This window comes from Osmerus eperlanus, chromosome 21 (assembly GCF_963692335.1).
Source record: "Osmerus eperlanus chromosome 21, fOsmEpe2.1, whole genome shotgun sequence".
Classification (NCBI taxonomy): Eukaryota; Metazoa; Chordata; class Actinopteri; order Osmeriformes; family Osmeridae; genus Osmerus; species Osmerus eperlanus.
In genome coordinates this window covers 9,683,932-9,701,497 of record NC_085038.1, presented here as the reverse complement: position 1 = coordinate 9,701,497, position 17,566 = coordinate 9,683,932, and the positions used below count along the sequence as shown (strand labels likewise).

General features: G+C 49.8%; 1 protein-coding gene across 3 annotated transcripts; it reads right to left on the bottom strand.

Moving 5' to 3' along the window:
• Positions 1-726: 726 nt before the first annotated feature.
• Positions 727-17,358, bottom strand: LOC134007435 (radixin-like). 3 transcript variants are annotated; one of them, XM_062446895.1, is made up of 15 exons: positions 17,110-17,358; positions 15,443-15,553; positions 10,613-10,696; positions 9,800-9,895; positions 8,859-8,981; positions 8,464-8,615; positions 8,298-8,381; positions 8,046-8,192; positions 7,119-7,215; positions 6,557-6,720; positions 6,151-6,281; positions 4,963-5,123; positions 4,544-4,636; positions 4,186-4,428; positions 727-3,384 (listed from the first exon to the last, which is right to left on the bottom strand). In XM_062446895.1, exons 2-15 carry the CDS (start codon positions 15,452-15,454, stop codon positions 3,220-3,222), a joined length of 1,752 nt encoding a protein of 583 aa, XP_062302879.1. In that variant the 5' UTR covers positions 15,455-15,553; positions 17,110-17,358; the 3' UTR covers positions 727-3,219. The 3 variants fall into 3 exon arrangements, with proteins under 3 accessions (XP_062302879.1, XP_062302880.1, XP_062302877.1); XM_062446896.1 differs by having other exon boundaries at positions 15,443-15,550; XM_062446893.1 differs by having other exon boundaries at positions 15,443-15,537.
• Positions 17,359-17,566: the final 208 nt, after the last annotated feature.

The window sequence follows — 17,566 nt, the reverse complement described above, 5'->3', positions numbered from 1 at the left end:
TTCTGACACCCCAACTCTGCAGGTTGTTACAACTAGTTCAATGTCAAATTTAAATGTTGAGTGGAGATTCTTATGATCCCTGATAGCTCAGTGGTTAAGGATGTGGGCTACTGTGTGAGGGGTCTTATGTTTAAATCTGTCTGAAGGATCTTTTTACATCTCAATTTTTGCTCTTCGACTTATAAATAAAACTTGACTTATAAATCAAATTGATAAAAGGTACATTTCTTGTTAGACTCTTGGTTGAGCCTTTCCTGGTGGAACAGTTGGGTACCTGGTACAGTTGGGAGACGGGATCTGGACAGTCAGGGAGTGCGCTGCGGTTACAGGGATCTGGGCCCACAGATGTGTTTGGCACTACGCTCAATGCTGGATTTGAACCCAGGTCGTTGTGGTGTAGGCCCTTGTTCTCAACCCACTACACCACAGGTTAGGTTACCATTAGGTTACTAATGTGATTGCTTTATCTGTTAATTAAATTAATGCTTTTTCAATGACTGAATTCATTGAAATAAAAATATTTTTTCAGAATTTAAATATGATTTAAATATTTTTTGGGGTAATGTATGTCTTAAATTTCAATCTTTATGGTCTTAAAAAGGTCTTAAATTTGACTTACTGAAACCTGCAGGAACCCTGTATAATAATGCTTTAGATAGATACCTGTACTAACTCTGATTTTGGTATCTTAGAATCCTGTCATTCAAGTAAAGAAAAAGACAAATCTTAATTTTATACTTTTATTGTGAACCAATGAACTGCGTGCCATCTGTGGCTTCTCTATCATACAGAAATGCTAATATAAACGTAAGGAAAAACTGAACCGCAAACACCATGACAGCTGGGCCTAGTGCAGGCATCAATGCCTTCATTAGAGGTGACAAGTAGGCTAACGACATTCAGGCACCAGGCTAAACCTCTTAAACCCCAGATATGGGAGGGGTCATGCTGGCATACACAGCAGAGTGTTGACATCCAGTGAGGACTAGAATCCTACTGATGCATGCTGGGAGTTAAGATCTCAGAACGTTATTTAAAAAAAAAGTCTGTTGGAAGCACAATATTGCTCACCTGCTATGGCAAATATAACCTACATGGACACTTGCTGGGTCTAGTCAAAGGCTGGTTTGGGGTTGCACTCTCAACCAGCTGTCAAGTGTAGCAAAACAAATGATACAAAGAAACTTGATCGTAACGCAAAGAAACATCAAAAACACACACCCGCTTCCCCAACAAAAAGGTGGGGTCACTGTGCATGATGGGACGGGAAAAAGAGAGAAAGGGGTTGGATGAGAAAATACTGAGAAAGCAAAAAATGTATTGGCCTTTTCTCTATTCACACGTGTAAGAAGCATTGCGTCGCGACACCATAGGACAAAAATGACGATCATCCCTGCCCCCGCTCCCTCCCCCATCCCCTCTGAACATGGTGGTCGGTATCCTACCTCAGGTCAGGAGGAAGGGGAGGGCAGGCGGGCGAAGCCAGCCTTTAGACGATTAACAGACGCAGCCCCCGAAGGCAGATTGGACCGTGTCTCTGATCAGAGGAGGGTTTGAGTCTACCCAGTTCAGTGGGGAGCAGAGGGCTACTCTGCAGGTGCTCATGGACGGGTCCTTGGGAGTGAAACATTGGCTTGGATGGGGGAGTGCGTTTCCACCGTAAGGATCGGTCCTCTGATATGGACACCGTCCTTCTCTGCAGCTTCCAACCCGTTGCGAACGCTTTCCGGAACGTTCCAGAGGAAAGACGAGGAGAATTCGCCGCGTCGAGTAGACGTACGCACACGCAGACGTGCGCACGCAAACGCCACGCGTCCTTCTGTAACCCCTGCCAAATGTCGCTCTGAACTCCGCCAACCGGTGCTATTCTTGGGTCGCCTGTCGCTACTTCGATCGAAACGGGGGGGGGGGGGGGGGGGGGGGGGGGGGGGGGATGTAACGGCTCGAGTGTTTCGATTGTTCAGTCACCATGGTTACAGTACTGAGGTAGAGATCCGTCCTGTGTCAAGGACTGACGTTTTCGTATGCTCTCCAGCCAGAAAGGAGTCTCCCAATATACACACCTGAAGACGTCACGACAGACAGACAGACGTGAATGCATCGTGCTCGTCTGTCTGTCTGACCTGGGGGCCTTTGTGAGCCGGTAGGCAGAGAAAACCATCTATGGTGACTGGGCATGAAACACTGGGAGCCAGTGAGAGGGACCATCTATTAGGAGTGTCTTTTTAAATCTCTTTATGCACACGCACACACTAATAAGTGAATCCTCATAACGTTCTAATCAGCTTAAGAAAGGACAGTAGCTTATCTCCTAAAGTGTTTATATAAACACGACCATAACTGAGTGATAGCGACCAGTGCAACCTTGCTCCCTGCAGCTCTTTGTCAACTTCCCTTTTGACCGACTCCTAATTCCATCCATCATTTCCTCCATCCATCATTTCCTCCATCCATCATTTCCTCCATCCATCATTTCACCCATCCATCATTTCACCCATCTATCCTGACCCTCAGCTTCTAGGATATGTGATATGTCGGATCATAAAATACGAAGATGGTTCAGCTCTGGTCTACTCTGCAGCTGTGTTGATCTCTTAATGTTGAAGGAAAAAAATACAACGAATTCATCCCCAAACTCGAGCCTCTCTACCCAGCCAAGGACCGACCCAGTGCACAGTGGGTACAAAGGTAACAGACAACTAAAATGGTAGGGCTTCGATAAAACATCCGGATAAAGCAAGAACGGAAAAACACTTTTAAAAGTAAAGGGAGCAATACTTTCAACTCAACAACAGGTGTAATACTAAAGCTTTGCATTACAGGCTTAGCAAGCATACGCGACAAAAATAGCTTTTACAATGGCCAAAGTTTGCTTAAAAAAAGACTCCAATTCCATTGAGGTTTTTCTTGCGTCTCCACTTCTTGTGCTTTGCATGCGCATCATCTGCTCACCTCTGAGGTGTGCAATGACAGCTGAACGCGGTGTCATTGCGCTGTTAGCTTTGCATGGGCGATTCCTGACGCGGTCTGGGTGGAGATGATGGCAGAACTTTGGCAAAGTTGGAGGCAGCCATGCACCTCTAGAATCTTCACGGGTGGGGGAGGGAAGGGTCGGGGGCGGACGGCATCAGAAAAAGCAAGTCACCCCTGAATAGGGTGACTGAGGAGAAAGGGGGGGGGGGGGGGGGGTTGACTGGCATGACTCTCGCATCGTGACTCTCACATGGACTCAAACTCGTCGATGCGCTGCTTGGTGTTGCCCTGGCGGATCTGTCGCAGGGTCTTGTACTTGTCCCGGCCCGCCTTCACGTTCTCGGCGTGCAGCATGTCGTTCTGGGTCTTCTTGGTGTCGTCTCGGGCATCGGCCAGCTCTGAGCTCAGCGTCTGACAGGAGAAGGAGAAGGGGGGGGGAGTGGTAAACTAAGACTGGTAGGTTGTCAAAACAATTCTCAATTCTAACAGATCCATATAACCCCCTGACCAGCAAGTCCAGAGAGGTTATACATATTCAGGATTAGACTGTGAGGTAGTACTGAGGAAGTACCCATACAGGGTTAGACTGAGGTTGTACCTATACAGGGTTAGACTGAAGTAGTACCTATACAGGGTTAAACTGAGGTAGTACCTACACAGGGTTAAACTGAGGTAGTACCTATACAGGGTTAGACTGAGGTAGTACCTACACAGGGTTAGACTGAGGTAGTACCTACACAGGGTTAGACTGAGGTAGTACCTATACAGGGTTAGACTGAGGTAGTACCTACACAGGGTTAGACTGAGGAAGTACCTACACAGGGTTAGACTGAGGTAGTACCTATACAGGGTTAGACTGAGGTAGTACCTATACAGGGTTAGACTGAGGAAGTACCTATACAGGGTTAGACTGAGGTAGTACCTATACAGGGTTAGACTGAGGTAGTACCTATACAGGGTTAGACTGAGGTAGTACCTACACAGGGTTAGACTGAGGTAGTACCTATACAGGGTTAGACTGAGGTAGTACCTATACAGGGTTAGACTGAGGTAGTACCTACACAGGGTTAGACAGAGGTAGTACCTACACAGGGTTAGACTGAGGTAGCACCTATACAGGGTTAGACTGAGGTAGTACCTACACAGGGTTAGACTGAGGTAGTACCTAAGGAGGTAGAGTTTAAGCAGGGTTAGACAACGAGCCTCACTGACCTGCAGCTGCTTCTTGACGCGCTCGTTCTTCTGCGCCTCGGTGACGCGCTCCTCCTCGCTGCGCAGGTCCAGGGCGCTGACGCCCTCGTTGGAGAGCTCGGCGCTGGCCTCGGCGTGGTTCTCATCCTGCTCGTCGTGGTCGTGCTCGCTCTCGGCCGCGCCCCCCGCCGGCGTTGCCGGCGAGCTGATCACCAGCTTCAGCTCCTCCTTGGTCTTCTCCAGGTCCTCCTGGGCTGATATCGCCTGCAGGGAGGGAGGGAGGGGAGGTTGTCACGCCAGGCTATGAACCAACCACATGAGGTATTAGAATGTTCCGGGCCTGAGGACCAGGCCGCTGCAGCTGGTCCTGACAGCTCACCTTGTGCTGCCACTCTGTGGCCTCCTCGTCTTTTTTCCTCTTGGCCTCCTCCAGCAGAGCGATCTTGGCTGTGAACTCTCCCAGCTCAGCCGCCTGCACAGAGGGCTCCCCTCAGTCAGTCACAACAACAACAACAACAACAACAACAACAGGACACCATCTTTGTCTCGGGCTACGGTGAGGATCTGAAACCTACTGATGGCCGTTTAGAAACTCGTTTTGTGGTGGTTACATAAAGTGTTTGCCGAAGTGAATGTCTCGTTCAAGCACTTCCACGACAACTAAACATGAGATCTTACTCTGGGGGTTACGCTGAAGTACCGAAACCTACTGATAGTCGTCGGAAAACGAGTTTTACGGCCGTTTCCTGAAGCGTTTGCTCAAACTAACGACTTCCGACTCGTCTCCGGCTCCCTCACCAGCTGTTCCTGGGTCTTCATCTGGTCGGCTGCCTGCTTGGCCAGCTCTGCCTTGGCCTCCTCCGCCGCCTGTCTCTCCCTCTCCAGCCTCTCCGCCTCCTCCCTCGCCCTCCTCCTCTCCTGCTCCAGCTCCAGGGCCTTGCGCGTCTGCTCCTCCAGCTCTGAGAATCAGCACACACACACACACACAGTCATCTCCAGAACCTTTACAGAGTGCCTTATTCCCCTTTACCTTGATATAGGGAGGACATCTAGGGTGTGATGTGTCTATACAATGGCCGAGTCGGACAAAGGCAAAGGGAGATCCTATATTTACACAAGAGCAGCACAGAGAGAAAATACAAAATTGAGGAAGTTACCCCAGCAACACATGCGCACACACACACGAACATACACACACACGTCAACAAACACACACATCGGAGGCTCCGACCCCGAACAATCCAAGCCCCACTGCTGGTGTTCATAGGGGTCACACACAAACGATCCTTAAAGACAAATTCACATTGAAACATGGCAATGGCTGACGGTAGAGCAGAACGGATGACGGCAGCACTAGCATGCTACTCAGACTCCATTGGGGTCTACGGTCTATGGAGGGGAACACAGAGGGGTCAGAAACACTTCTTCTAGAAGTGACGGGGAAAGTTCTAGAAAGGTGTTTCTGGTTGGACAGGACTGTTTACCTGGAGCTGAGAGCAGGCCTATAAGAGGTGAGAGATTGTAGTTTAGAAACATGGTGCAGGGGGCCCCACACGGCTGATAGGCTCAGCTTTCACACTTTCCGGGCCCATAGCAACACCATGGCAACAACCAAATTGAAGGTTCACTACAAAGCGTTTGTGTGACATTTGGATGTCCGTACCCCATGTAGATTTTGTTCTCGAGTGCTACTAACAACAGTGCAAAGTTCACACCTCCAACAGCCCAAGGACATTTCACACATTGGTGAAAATAGCACAAAAAACTGTTGAAACAGCCAATGTGTTGGGGCATGGCTTTAGGAAAATTGTATTCCTTAACTTGTCTCAATGGGAAATGGAAGGTGCTAACCTTGCATGGAGGCTCAGCGAGGCTGGCCTTGAGGTGGTCTAGAGAGAGGCTGAGAGGGGGAGGGCGAGGGCCAACTGTTCCTAAAGTACTGAGCATGTGCAGTACAGTACAGTGGGCGACAGAGAACCTGTGTACCTTTCTGTGCCTTCAGGGTTTGCTCCTCTATCTGTCTTAGTCTCTCGATCAGCTCGTCCTTCTCTCTCTCTATCCTCTCCTTCTCCTTCTCCGCGTGCTCTCGTTTCTTCTTCTCGTTCTCCAGCTGGGCCCTGAGGGGAGCAGGGGAGGGAAACGTGATCCCATGTACTTCATGTCATCAAAGGATCTGGATTTTTTTTTTTAAGCAAGTCCGTAGATAATTCCAAGATTTGTCACACTACGACAAAGTAACGACTTCATGTCTTCAAGCACTGATACTGCCACCTGGTGGTGATTCTTAAAAAAATAAATAAGAAAAACTGACCTTGCACTACCACAATGTACATATTCTGTCTCTCTCTTACATAAGAGAGAGAGTGCGTGTGTGTGCGTCAGGGTCGGGCACCTCTCTGTCTGCTTGTGGTGCTTCTCCTCGCGGGCCTGCGCCTTCATCTGCTGCACCTCGATGGTGTCGGGCTTCCTCCTCCTCATGTACAGCTCGTGGTTGCCCATGCACAGGGCCAGGATGCGCTTGTTGATCCGCAACCGGGGCGCGTAGAACACAAAGTCCTGCAGACGGGTGCAGGGCTGGGTGAGACACCTACTGGGGGCGTCAGTGAGCCTTTCAGGGGTCTCCCGACCCCGTTCCTGGAGAACTACCTGCCTGTCGGTTTCTGCTCCAACCCCAGTAGTAACTTAACCTGATTCAAGGCATCAACCAGCAAATCATTAGAATCAGGTGTGCTGGATTCGCGTTGGCGCACAAACCTACGGGAAGGTAAGCTCTCCAGCAACAGCGTTGGAGACACTCCCTGGACTAGACTGATTTGTGTGAGGTTTCAAACTTGAACATTCCCCCTGCATGTTATATTCATTAGTGCCAGCGTGTGTAGACAGTCCTACATGAAGCGTGCCCTACGACAGTTTGACATGTGTTTGTGTTTCTGTCAGGTGCAAGGCAGGCGTACAGGAGCTTTCTTGTCGATGGGTTTGATGACAAACTTCTTGTCGTTGAAGGAGATGTTCCTGATCTCGCTCCAAGGGAAGCCGATCTTCGGACTAAGCCTGGGAAAAGCGAGACGTGAAGTCAGAAAAACACAAAACGCACACTAAGCAAATATTCCATGCCATTCTAAAGTCTGCCACCAGGTGGCAGCTAGTATGATTGGGATTCAAGCGTTTGAGAGCGTTAAATCGACAGTCCTAACTAGGCTTCCTGTCTTTCCCCACTAATCTAATAGTCGGACAACACTGGCAGCCATATTTGGCAAGCAATATGCTTTTAACCAGATCCAATCTGCTCAGAGTCCTGTCAACCGCATGTGGTATAACAGCATGGTTTTCATGTTTACCATCTGCTTATCTCTAGCTACCATCCACAGTGGAGAATGGATTTGGACTGTTCACAATGGATCAGAAATAGTGTTGACTAGCAAGGTCAGGGCAGGGGACAAGAGACAGGAAACGGTGAAGCACTGACAGGAAGTGGTGTCACAGAGACGAGGCCCATCCCGACCCGCAACGGAAGTTCGAAACAGGAAGAACTCCCTCTCCCCTACTTCCACCCAGAGACACTTCCTCTTCCCCTGTGGCCCTCGGCTTCACACTCTCTCCCCTCTCCCTCACCCCCCCCCCCCCTCATTTAGTCCTTTCCATATTTCGTACAAATGTTTACATGTTACCTCTTAACATTCATTGAGACGCTTTTATTCAAAGCGACATACAAACAGCGGACGTGCCTGATAAGGATTTTAAACCCGAGCTGCAAAGCAGTCTTTTTAGTCAAGATTGTAGCACCACTGCAGGAGGTATTGGTACTGAACTAGGTTACGTGAGCCAGAAACGCTTGCGACGTGGTTGTGGTCAAAGTGGGAACGTGGTTGCGTGGGACTGACTTGTCTTCGTGCTCGTAGATGTTGAGGCCCAGGGCGTCGACACCCAGCCACAGCTCGGTGCCCTTCTTGTTCTTGATCTCAAAGTAGTTGACCCCGTACATCTCCAGGTCCTGGGCGATCTTCAGGTACTCCATCATGGAGTCCTCCCTGCTCACACGCATTTAGAAAAAGCAACAGTCGTAACACTTCCAAAACACAGCCATGACAAAAATCACACAGACGCGCACACTGTGGCACAACACACACACACACCTGAGCATCCCTCTGTGTTCCTCATGCCAGGTCTGAATCCTGTCCTCCCACTGCTCCTTAGTAAGCTTGTGCTGCTCCAGAACTCTACACAACAACACCAGAAGGTCAGAATGTCAAGTGAAACAACCTCAAGTCTACAACTACATTTCCCAGGGGGGGAGCTCACCTCTGGGGCAGCAGTCTGTCGTGGGTGAGATAGCCAGGCTTGTGGACGTCTTTGTTGAAGTCGGCGTACTTGGCCTGGACCGAGTAGGAGGCCAGCAGCACGGCCGTCTCCGGAGGACAGTAATTCTCATCGTTCAAAATGGCCTCCTTCACCTGGGAACACAACATCATCTGGAGAGTGAGTTTGGTCGTAGGTAAAAACAATGACGATTATTTTTTGTGAGACTAACTTGCATTGGCAAGTTAGTCTCACAAAAAATAATCGAAGAGGGAAAAAATTTCCCACCGAAGAGGGAAAACGACAAGCTAGCTGACGACTGCCACGGGGACAAGAGCGTCCTGCTGCCATCTTCCCTATTGGGTAGTGATGTCATCAACGTGTGCCGGCATCCTCACCTGCAGGAAGAAGAGCCTCTGGGTGATCTCCTGGATCAGCTCCTCGGACACGTCCTCGGGGAAGAACTTGGCCCGGAACTTAAACTGGAGCGGGTTCTCCTTCTTCACGTCCTGCTGGGTCACCTGGAGGGACGAGGACACTCAGAGCCCAAACACCGGGGACAGAGTAGACTGGCTCTGACTCAGCACATTATCGTACCAAGTGCTCATTAGGCAAGGAGGGAGGAAGGAGGGGAGCAGAGAGGACACCAGCGCGGCCGACTGACGTCCTCCAACCCTGTTCCTGGAGAGCTACCTGCCAGTAGGTTCTCACTAATCTAGCACACTTGATTCTAATAATGAGTTGGTTGAATCAGGCCACTCGTGTGTTGGAAGTCGGCTTCGCTTTTCCTCCATGAAGGAGCAAAAGCCAACAGGAAGGTAACTCTCAGGGAACAGGTTTGGAGACGCTGTTTTTCCCACCATTACAACCTGGGCCAAAAAAAGACCCTCTAGGCTAACAAGGTGGCGTGATAACAGACAGCATACACCAACATGTGTTGGTAATCTAATCAGGTCATTATCAGTGATAACGGACATTAGGTCTACAAGCCTTTAGGCCCTTAGCGCCCTGCTCAGGGGGCTAGGAGCCTAAATACTTTCCACTGGAGCCACTTGTTAAAATGAATCCTGTCGTAGATCATCCTGACAGCCCCTTTACTGCTGCTGGAGGGCTGCCAGTCGCACACACGCACACGCACACACACACTTTAACTACGCTTCAGCACAGACAGGGATTAGGTTGGAGGGTCCTTTGGCCTGACACAGAGGAAGGCTGTAGAAGTGCACGTGGGGCCCTGACCACAGCACAACCTGCTCAGCCCCGCAACTGGGGCTGGACGCACACACACACCGGATAAACAGAAGGAGAGGTAGGAGAGAGGGAGGGGAGAGAGACTCACCTTCTTATTGAGCTTGAGCCAGGTGCTGTAACCCTTGCTGTCCACGTACTGGAGGCCAAAGAACCAGACCTCACGGAGACCCACGGTCTTCACCACCTGGGAACACCCACGACAGCGTCACACCTCCAGGTCTGCGCCCCCACACTCCACCTCCCCCCCCCTCCTCCTCCTCCTCCTCAAACCAGCACTGGCTTCCTGGTACTCTGAGCTGCTAAACGACAGTAACACCTGGACGGTTTGACCACGTGCAACCTCCTTCACGGTGAACCCATTTCCTCCTTGTATTAACAGGTACGTTTTACATTGCCAGAGTGAAATCTGAGCCGCAACGCATGGCGGAGATTTCGGAGGGATCTATACCCACCATAACCCTTGTCCAACAGGGCCCTGGGCACATCATTAAACCCACCCAGCAGAGCCTGGAGCCTGGGCCTGGAGCTGGTGTGTTAGCCCCCCTCCCACCCCACCCCACCAGACCCCAACCCTCAACACTAGCTTATAAATATTTCAGCTGGGGCCATGAATACTGCAGAGTGTGTACATGTATGAATGCTTCTGGGGGGGGGGGGGGGTGACATGGAGGGCATGGCTGTCAACAAAATGACGCTCTGCACAGTTGTGAAATCGTTATAGAATTCCCATGCCTGTGCGTATCTGTGTCAGTATACAAAGTCGATGAGGGGGGTGAATGGTTACTGAGACACAGCAACAGTCCCTTGTGTTGTGGTATATTGTTCCTATGCCATATTGCTAGCCAGGTGTGAGTTCGGAGTTAGCCGGAACATGCGTGTGAAGGCTAGGGCTCACTCTTACCTGGTCAAACAGCTGCTTGCCTGTGGTGTTGGGCTGGATGGCAAACTCCAGCTCTGCGTCCATGGTGGTCACCCGCACATTGATCTAGAAAACACATAGAACACAGATGAACTCTTATGCTTGACCATCAGAGCCAAAGCTTTATTAGAAGCCAGAATGTGCCAGTGAGGCCCAGCCCCGCGAGGCCCAGCCCGGCGAGGCCCAGCCTCCAAGGGAGCAACTAAAGCAGAACATCAAGTCCCAGTTTGTTCTGGAAACAAATCTGGAGGAGCGATGAGTTTAACGAGTGTGCTAGTGTGTGTCTACCGTACAACTCTACATGGGTCTTTTTGCCCTCTCAGCACTCTAAAGACCTCTCTCTCTCTCCCCCCCAGCACTCGCTCCCCTTCCTTGCGGCTTCCTCCCCTACCCCAAATTCTGTGCGTGCCGAGGTGGGGCTGGCTGAGGAGCGCCCCGATTGGTTTCCTAAGGGGGCCTGGCAACATTCCCAACACACACAGCTGACAGAACAAGACTGACCCTGGGGGCATCCTGCATCCTCCTTCACGTTACACACACTCTCTCTCTGGGGCTTCTCTTTCCAGAGCTGTTAGAGATGAGGAGCAAAGAAGAGGTAAAGAGGTAGAGAGGTAGAGAGGGAGAGAGGGAGAGGGAGAGAAGGTAAACGAGAGCAAGAGAAAGATGATGCCAGGCTCCCTCTCGCTGGGGTAGTATTACAATGGAGTTCCAGTGCCTTCGTCCCCACAGACCAGAGCTGCATCCCTTTCCCTCCCTCTTCCTCTCCCATCATTAATTACCCATGAAACCCCAGGAACATTATACAACATTATTTATCCCTCTTCTCCATAAGGCACGGGCCAAAGCACCCCCACCTCCCCTTATCGCTTCGCCTCTCTATGCTTCGGCACAATTAACAAACCATGAAACCTCCGCATATAGGGTCCTTACTGGGACTCTCTCCCATGGTCCAGCAGAGCGCCGTCTGCCTGGGTCTCACAATCATCAATTACCCATGAAACCACCAGCGTCTCCCCTCCGCCCCTCACTCCCACCAACGCTCGTCTATGGATGCGGCCGTTTCCATCTCTAAGCCAGCTGGACTAGAATGACCCATTCCAGAACATTCCATAATTTACCACAGCCGAGCTATGGAGGGGCAAACTGACTCTTCACGCTACGTGGAGAAGAGATGCTACTTTAGTTCCAGGAGCGGTGGGGTTTTTAAATCAGGGAGAACAGCGTCTCTCCTGCCTGGTGTGACATAGCTCCTGGTGTGACATAGCTCCTATGTGGAGGCCTGGTGAAGAGTCCCACAGTAATGGAGATTAGGTGATGAGGTGTAGCCATGGAGACATTCCAAAAATAGATTTGGTTATGAATGGGTTCTCGGCCCCTAGGGTTGGCTCCCTTGGTCTTGTGGTCTTGAATGGGAGTCCTTTTAAGTCGAATAGACGTTATCAACTAGATCTTGTACAAAGGCTACAATTATAACAACCTACAAAGCATACTGGAAAAACTAAGGCTGCGAGGCATCCAAAGTCAGTTGGGTTCATCTAGCTGCCGTCTATAGTTCATGTAGGTCTCCCAAAGCCAGTCTCCCCCAGTCTGAAGCACGGATTGTTCCAGGGAGGTCTCCATTCAGCCAGAGGAGCTCTGATCTGCTGCCTGAATAACCGAAGCATATCCGTGTGAAATGTGAGACTCAAATGACCGAGCGCTGAAGAGCTCTGACTCACGTCGCCTCACAAGTTCGACGGAGGAGACCAAGCAGAACGAAGCCGACCCCAGACCGACAGCAGCGGAGGAGATCAGGGAGAACCAGACGACACGCAACACACAACTCCCATCGTCACGTAACCAAAGCTGCATGTTGTCACAACCCATATCCCTCACGTCCAGAAGAACGGAACAAGAACCAACCGGCAAAGACGAGGGGACATTTCTGTCTGGTACAGGACAGAAGAGGGCTCAAATCCCTTTTCAATTAGGCAGTGAAGGCTTTAAGCTTGGTTTCCTGATGACTGAATGACCCCTAGCATTTATGTGGGGCCAGCCCACAACAATCTGCTTTGAAAAAGCAGCCCCATTGTCAGTCTGCAGTGTGTGTGTGTGTACAGTATGCATGCCTGTGTTAGCCCACACATGTGCCTTTCGTGTGTAAAGCTCTGTGTGTGTGTGTGTGTGTGTGAGGGCTGAGCCAAAATACTGCCTACCCGCAGAAGGGAGAGAAGACTAGTGAGGCCAGACAGCCCTCTAATCCTCCCCCCCCCTCCCCCCTCCTCACGCCCCTGGTGTACAGAAGGGAGGGGGAGGAGAGGAGAGGAGCAGCATGCCATAGCACTGACACAGCTAATCACGTCCTCTGACGATACCGCAGCCTGAATGAGGGGACTTTCGCAAGCATCACCGGAGAAACACCGCTTTTGTAATACCGAAACCCAACACCGGGCATTCCCCTCAGATGAACTCTGAATATTGATTAAAGGGAACGAGGCAAACTACGAGCCAGAACCCACTCTAGGATTTCGCATCGTGTCGAGAGGTGTGTGAGGACAACAAAAAGTCTCATTGTACAAACATGTTTTTTTATAAACTTTAGTTTGACACGACCTGCTGTCGTTCCCGACACACGTCACTGTTGACCTGCGCCAGTGGAGCAGGGCTAATTGTGGACAAGGTGGCGAAACGGCACAGAACGCATGTTGGATGAGGAGAGGGGTGTGACGGCTTACTGGGTCCAGGCCGCAGCCTGCGTTTGGTTTGAGTGCGTTTGTCAAGACCGCTTGGTGTCATTCTCCCGGCCAACGACTGTATGCGTCTTTCTCCCCTGCGCTGCATTTGAACATGTGTGGATGAGTTCCCAGTCGGACAACTGCCTCTAAACACCGCAGCTGTTTGCTTCCAAGCCGTTTACAGGGACTTGGCTGAGAGGAGGGGCTCAGAGGATGACACACACCCTCACACACCTGACTGCTCTTCTCCAGTCTGAGGATCTGCTAATCTGGGCCTCTGGGCCAGAGCAGCTGTCTGTCCGGCTGATTAACAGCCCCCCCCCCCCCCCCCCCCTCTCTCTGCCGCTTCCCACTCACTTGAAAGAGTTGTAGGAATAAGACTAAAAGAAGGATCCCAACCTACAGACACACACACAGGTGAGGTTCCCAGACAAGGTCAGGTGCTTGCGATCTAAAGCCCTGCCCACAAGCATCAGGAAGGTCCCTGACAGTCAACGGTGGTATAGCTCGGGCTGGCTCGAGCCTTGAACTCAAAACGCCATATTGCACAGACACCACATGCTGACAGCGAACTCGCATCATGCTAAGCAGTACCTCCCCAGTGTGGAAAAAGGCGCTCAAACAGAGCTGCGGCCCCAATGACAACTAACCTTACCCCCACTTGGCTCCGAAACACACCTCCATTCTCCCTCCCCACCCCACCCTCGCCCCTCCTCCACTGGCAGAGGATGTTGACACAGTCCTCAGATTTATGGAGGCCCGGCCCACACTGCAGGCCTTCAGAGGCAAACAGGAAGACAGGCCCACGCCGGGCCCTGCAGGGCCCTCTTCCTGTGGGCTCCGCCAGGTCATAAACACCCCCCCTGCAGAGTTCAGGGCAGGAGAGGAGTATGACTGACAAGACCGTCTACTGTCCTAGAAATAATGTAGGTGATTCACACTCGACTGCTGCTTGCGCCAGGCCCCCGGCCCCCAAAACTCCAATCACTCCCCCTAGAGGGACGCTGTGGACATCGTCGAAACCGTGTTGATCCACATTAGTTGGAGTTCAAAAAGTGCTGCCATGATTCTTGGCAGGGATGTTGTTGGGAGGGAACTCGCGGTGACAGAGTCCCAGGCACAGGCTGTTCTCCCGCCTGGGACAGTGACAGTCCCCTGGGTGAAGACACCGCCTCAGAGCCATTCTGGGACGGTGCCCCGGTGACTCAGGGGATAGACAGCCAGTACATGGCTCCACCCTTGTCCCTCACCCCCCCCCCCCCCCCCCGAGGGCAGCCCAGTATAGCGAGCCTCCATCATGTGATAGGGTGGTGTAAACCACCCCTCCCAGAACACCAGTCGCAGCATGAACTCGAGAGTAGCCAAGAAAACGATTTCACATCCAGCTCTCAGTATCCTCCCCTCTTCCCCTAATACAATAGTTTCCCCAACCCACAAACACTGCTTATTGTTCCCCAGAAGCGAGGCCAGTTAGACACAGAGCTTACTGAACACAGTGTACCTTCTCTCTCACACAGTTCCCCGCGAACGGCCTCTATAAAGCAAGTCCACCAGGACCAGAAAATGACATCACACATCTAACTCAATTCCAAGACGTTCTGCAATAGCTTCATATTGGAAAGTGACTCATCCCCAGTGTGGAGAGCCTACTTCACTGGATACTGTTGCAACAGTTAAACACAACGAGAGCTGCTTAGGACATCAGACTGATGGACAGCTGAGAGTGGCGTGTTTTGGCGTCACACTGTCGCTGGGAGGGCTAGCCTTTTCTCTGTTGTATTAGCTGGCGACCTAGCTAGACCTTGCTAGCAACAACAGTGTTGCAAAACCCTGGATGGGATGAAGGCCTAGAAGCAGACAGTTACTTTCCACCACAGTTCTGCTTTCCTTGGGACAGCTCCACAGATAACTGCTCTGGTTGGAAGATGCAGTACACACGTCACTTGTGCTAATATATACATGTATAATATAGAGAAGGCGAAAATTAGCCCAGCACAAAAACATGTCACTAGGACCAACATTGATCTCCAAATGATAGTCATCTTCAACCTGGTTGTTTTATATTTGTTATCATATAAAGTATGTTCATATGTCTTACCGGTTTAGGCATCTTGGTCTTCCCCTCCTCCCTCTGCCCGACAACAGAGAAGACAAGTCCTTCACAGGACGGACAAACTTCCTTTATTAGAGAACCTGAAAAAGAGAACTTCTGTGAAGTGAACATCACAACAGGATAAAAACAAACTGAGACATTGAAGCCAGATAGTCTTCTAGATCATAGGTCATATCTTAGCATTATCAAGAAGCAACAGGAAGTGTCAACTGTTTCGCAGCACTGTGCTCTGAGGGTGAAAGAAATCTATTTCAGGTGTTCCTGGCATCTCTGTTGACCTTAGGTTGCCATGTTACTGGAAAGTGCAACTCCAACACTGATCTGAACTTGGATCACCTTATCACCAGTGGTTAGGTTGATTATGCTGGCTCTAATTATAGGATGGTTGCCTTGGAGACAATAAAACATGGACTAAGGGGGTCCTTCAGCCTCACTGTGTTCACTGCAAATCCTCTTTTTCACTAGATCTTTACTTCTTCAGTAGAGACATTCCATAGCACATATTCATTCACTTTCATATATAGTAGTAGCATATAGCATGAGTTTTGAAAACAAAGGCTAAACCTATATTTAACCTAGAATTTCTGATAGTAGTTATTGGCCACCAAATGAACTACACCTGAAAAGTCACTGTGTAAGACAAACACATGACTAAATGGCAGTCTGGTCATGACCTGCATTAGTCGGTAACATGACTCTGAAATGATATGTGAGCATGACCTGCTGGTTCCGGTTGAGGAAGTTAATGGTTGTTATGTAAACGCATTACATCAATCAAAGCCAGACATTAGCCTCAGTACACCAGAGCACCTTCAGGTCATGCCTACCGTGACAAATTGACACAATTTTGCCATGTACCCCTTTCCTGGAGGCTACAGCAATTTCAGTGAATGGATAGATAATTGTGGTTGGTCAATATGTGATTGGTTCTCTAAATTGTTGACGAAACACATGTAACGTGTTATTCCGAATATTTGAATCCAAGCCATAGGGTAATTTCAGCTTTATACTTGAACGTAATTATATCTTAACCGTGCCGAAGCTACACAACTAAAAGTATATTCGCCCCATCTACGCCTTTACCACCACTGTCCGTTGGTCAAATGTACATTCCTTCATTGAATAAGAGAGGACAAATACGAACTGGAACACTGCCTGCCAGATAGAGGGCTAAACAATCGTAATACCCCTGCCTAGAGGACATGGTTTCAACAATGTAACAAGTTCGGAGAACGCTGCTGTACGAAATATTCTCAGGCTAGCGGTTTTCTAACGGTAAAATAAAATGCATAGCATATTAGATTTACGCACATACAGCTTGGTATGCTTAAGTGAAAATTAATATAGGCCTAGACTACATTCATAATCGGAAACTTTACTTGCAGTTTTTCGACTCAGATTAGTCAACATCGACACAACTCGATCCTCGAGAGCAACATGTAAATTCCAACACAAATCAGCAATATGTTACGATTTTGGAGCATAAACATAACCATGTCGTTTTCGCAATTTCTATGTTATCTATACTGTGAGTGCCCTATATGGCTCAGTATGTATGCAGTCTACTATATTGAGAAGGCCTTTCTGAACACGAGGAAAATCTAACCCGTACCGCATCAAACTTGATGCTCATCTTCAGGAGAGGAACTCACCTCTAGCGAAGGACTGTCCTCTTGGAAGACTCACAGACGGCAGAAACTCACAATATTTCAAGCGTTACTACTAACACTATATTTCCTATGGTCGTCTCGCCTCCGTTTTTCGTGTGACGCCTGTTAGAACGTACATGGATGAGAGGCTGTAGAAGTCAGATTCACCATAAGGCGATTTGTTAAGACATTCAATATGGCCGTCGTTAGACAAGTTGAATCCAGGCGTGGTTCATTTCAAGTGTAGGGGTACGCGCTCCGCTCTGTGGCTGTATGAGCTCCCCCAGCTTATAAATAGACTATTCTAGCAGTTTCAATGGAGGCTCACACTCCGTCCGTCACAGACACAAACTCACAAACTTTGAGTTCTCCCCATAGATACTGGGTTTATCACATACAACTCTTAAATTACATCTGTTTACAATCATAAACACTTCTGTTTACTGAGTACTCTTACTGA

Bases quoted from the DNA above. Each gene is read 5' to 3' on its own strand.
- LOC134007435 (XM_062446895.1), bottom strand. The intron at 4,637-4,962 runs GTGAGGGAGCCG...CCCTCTGTGCAG, and splicing joins TGAAGACCCAGGAACAGCTG to GCGGCTGAGCTGGGAGAGTT. The intron at 4,429-4,543 runs GTGAGCTGTCAG...CCCTCCCTGCAG, and splicing joins CCACAGAGTGGCAGCACAAG to GCGATATCAGCCCAGGAGGA.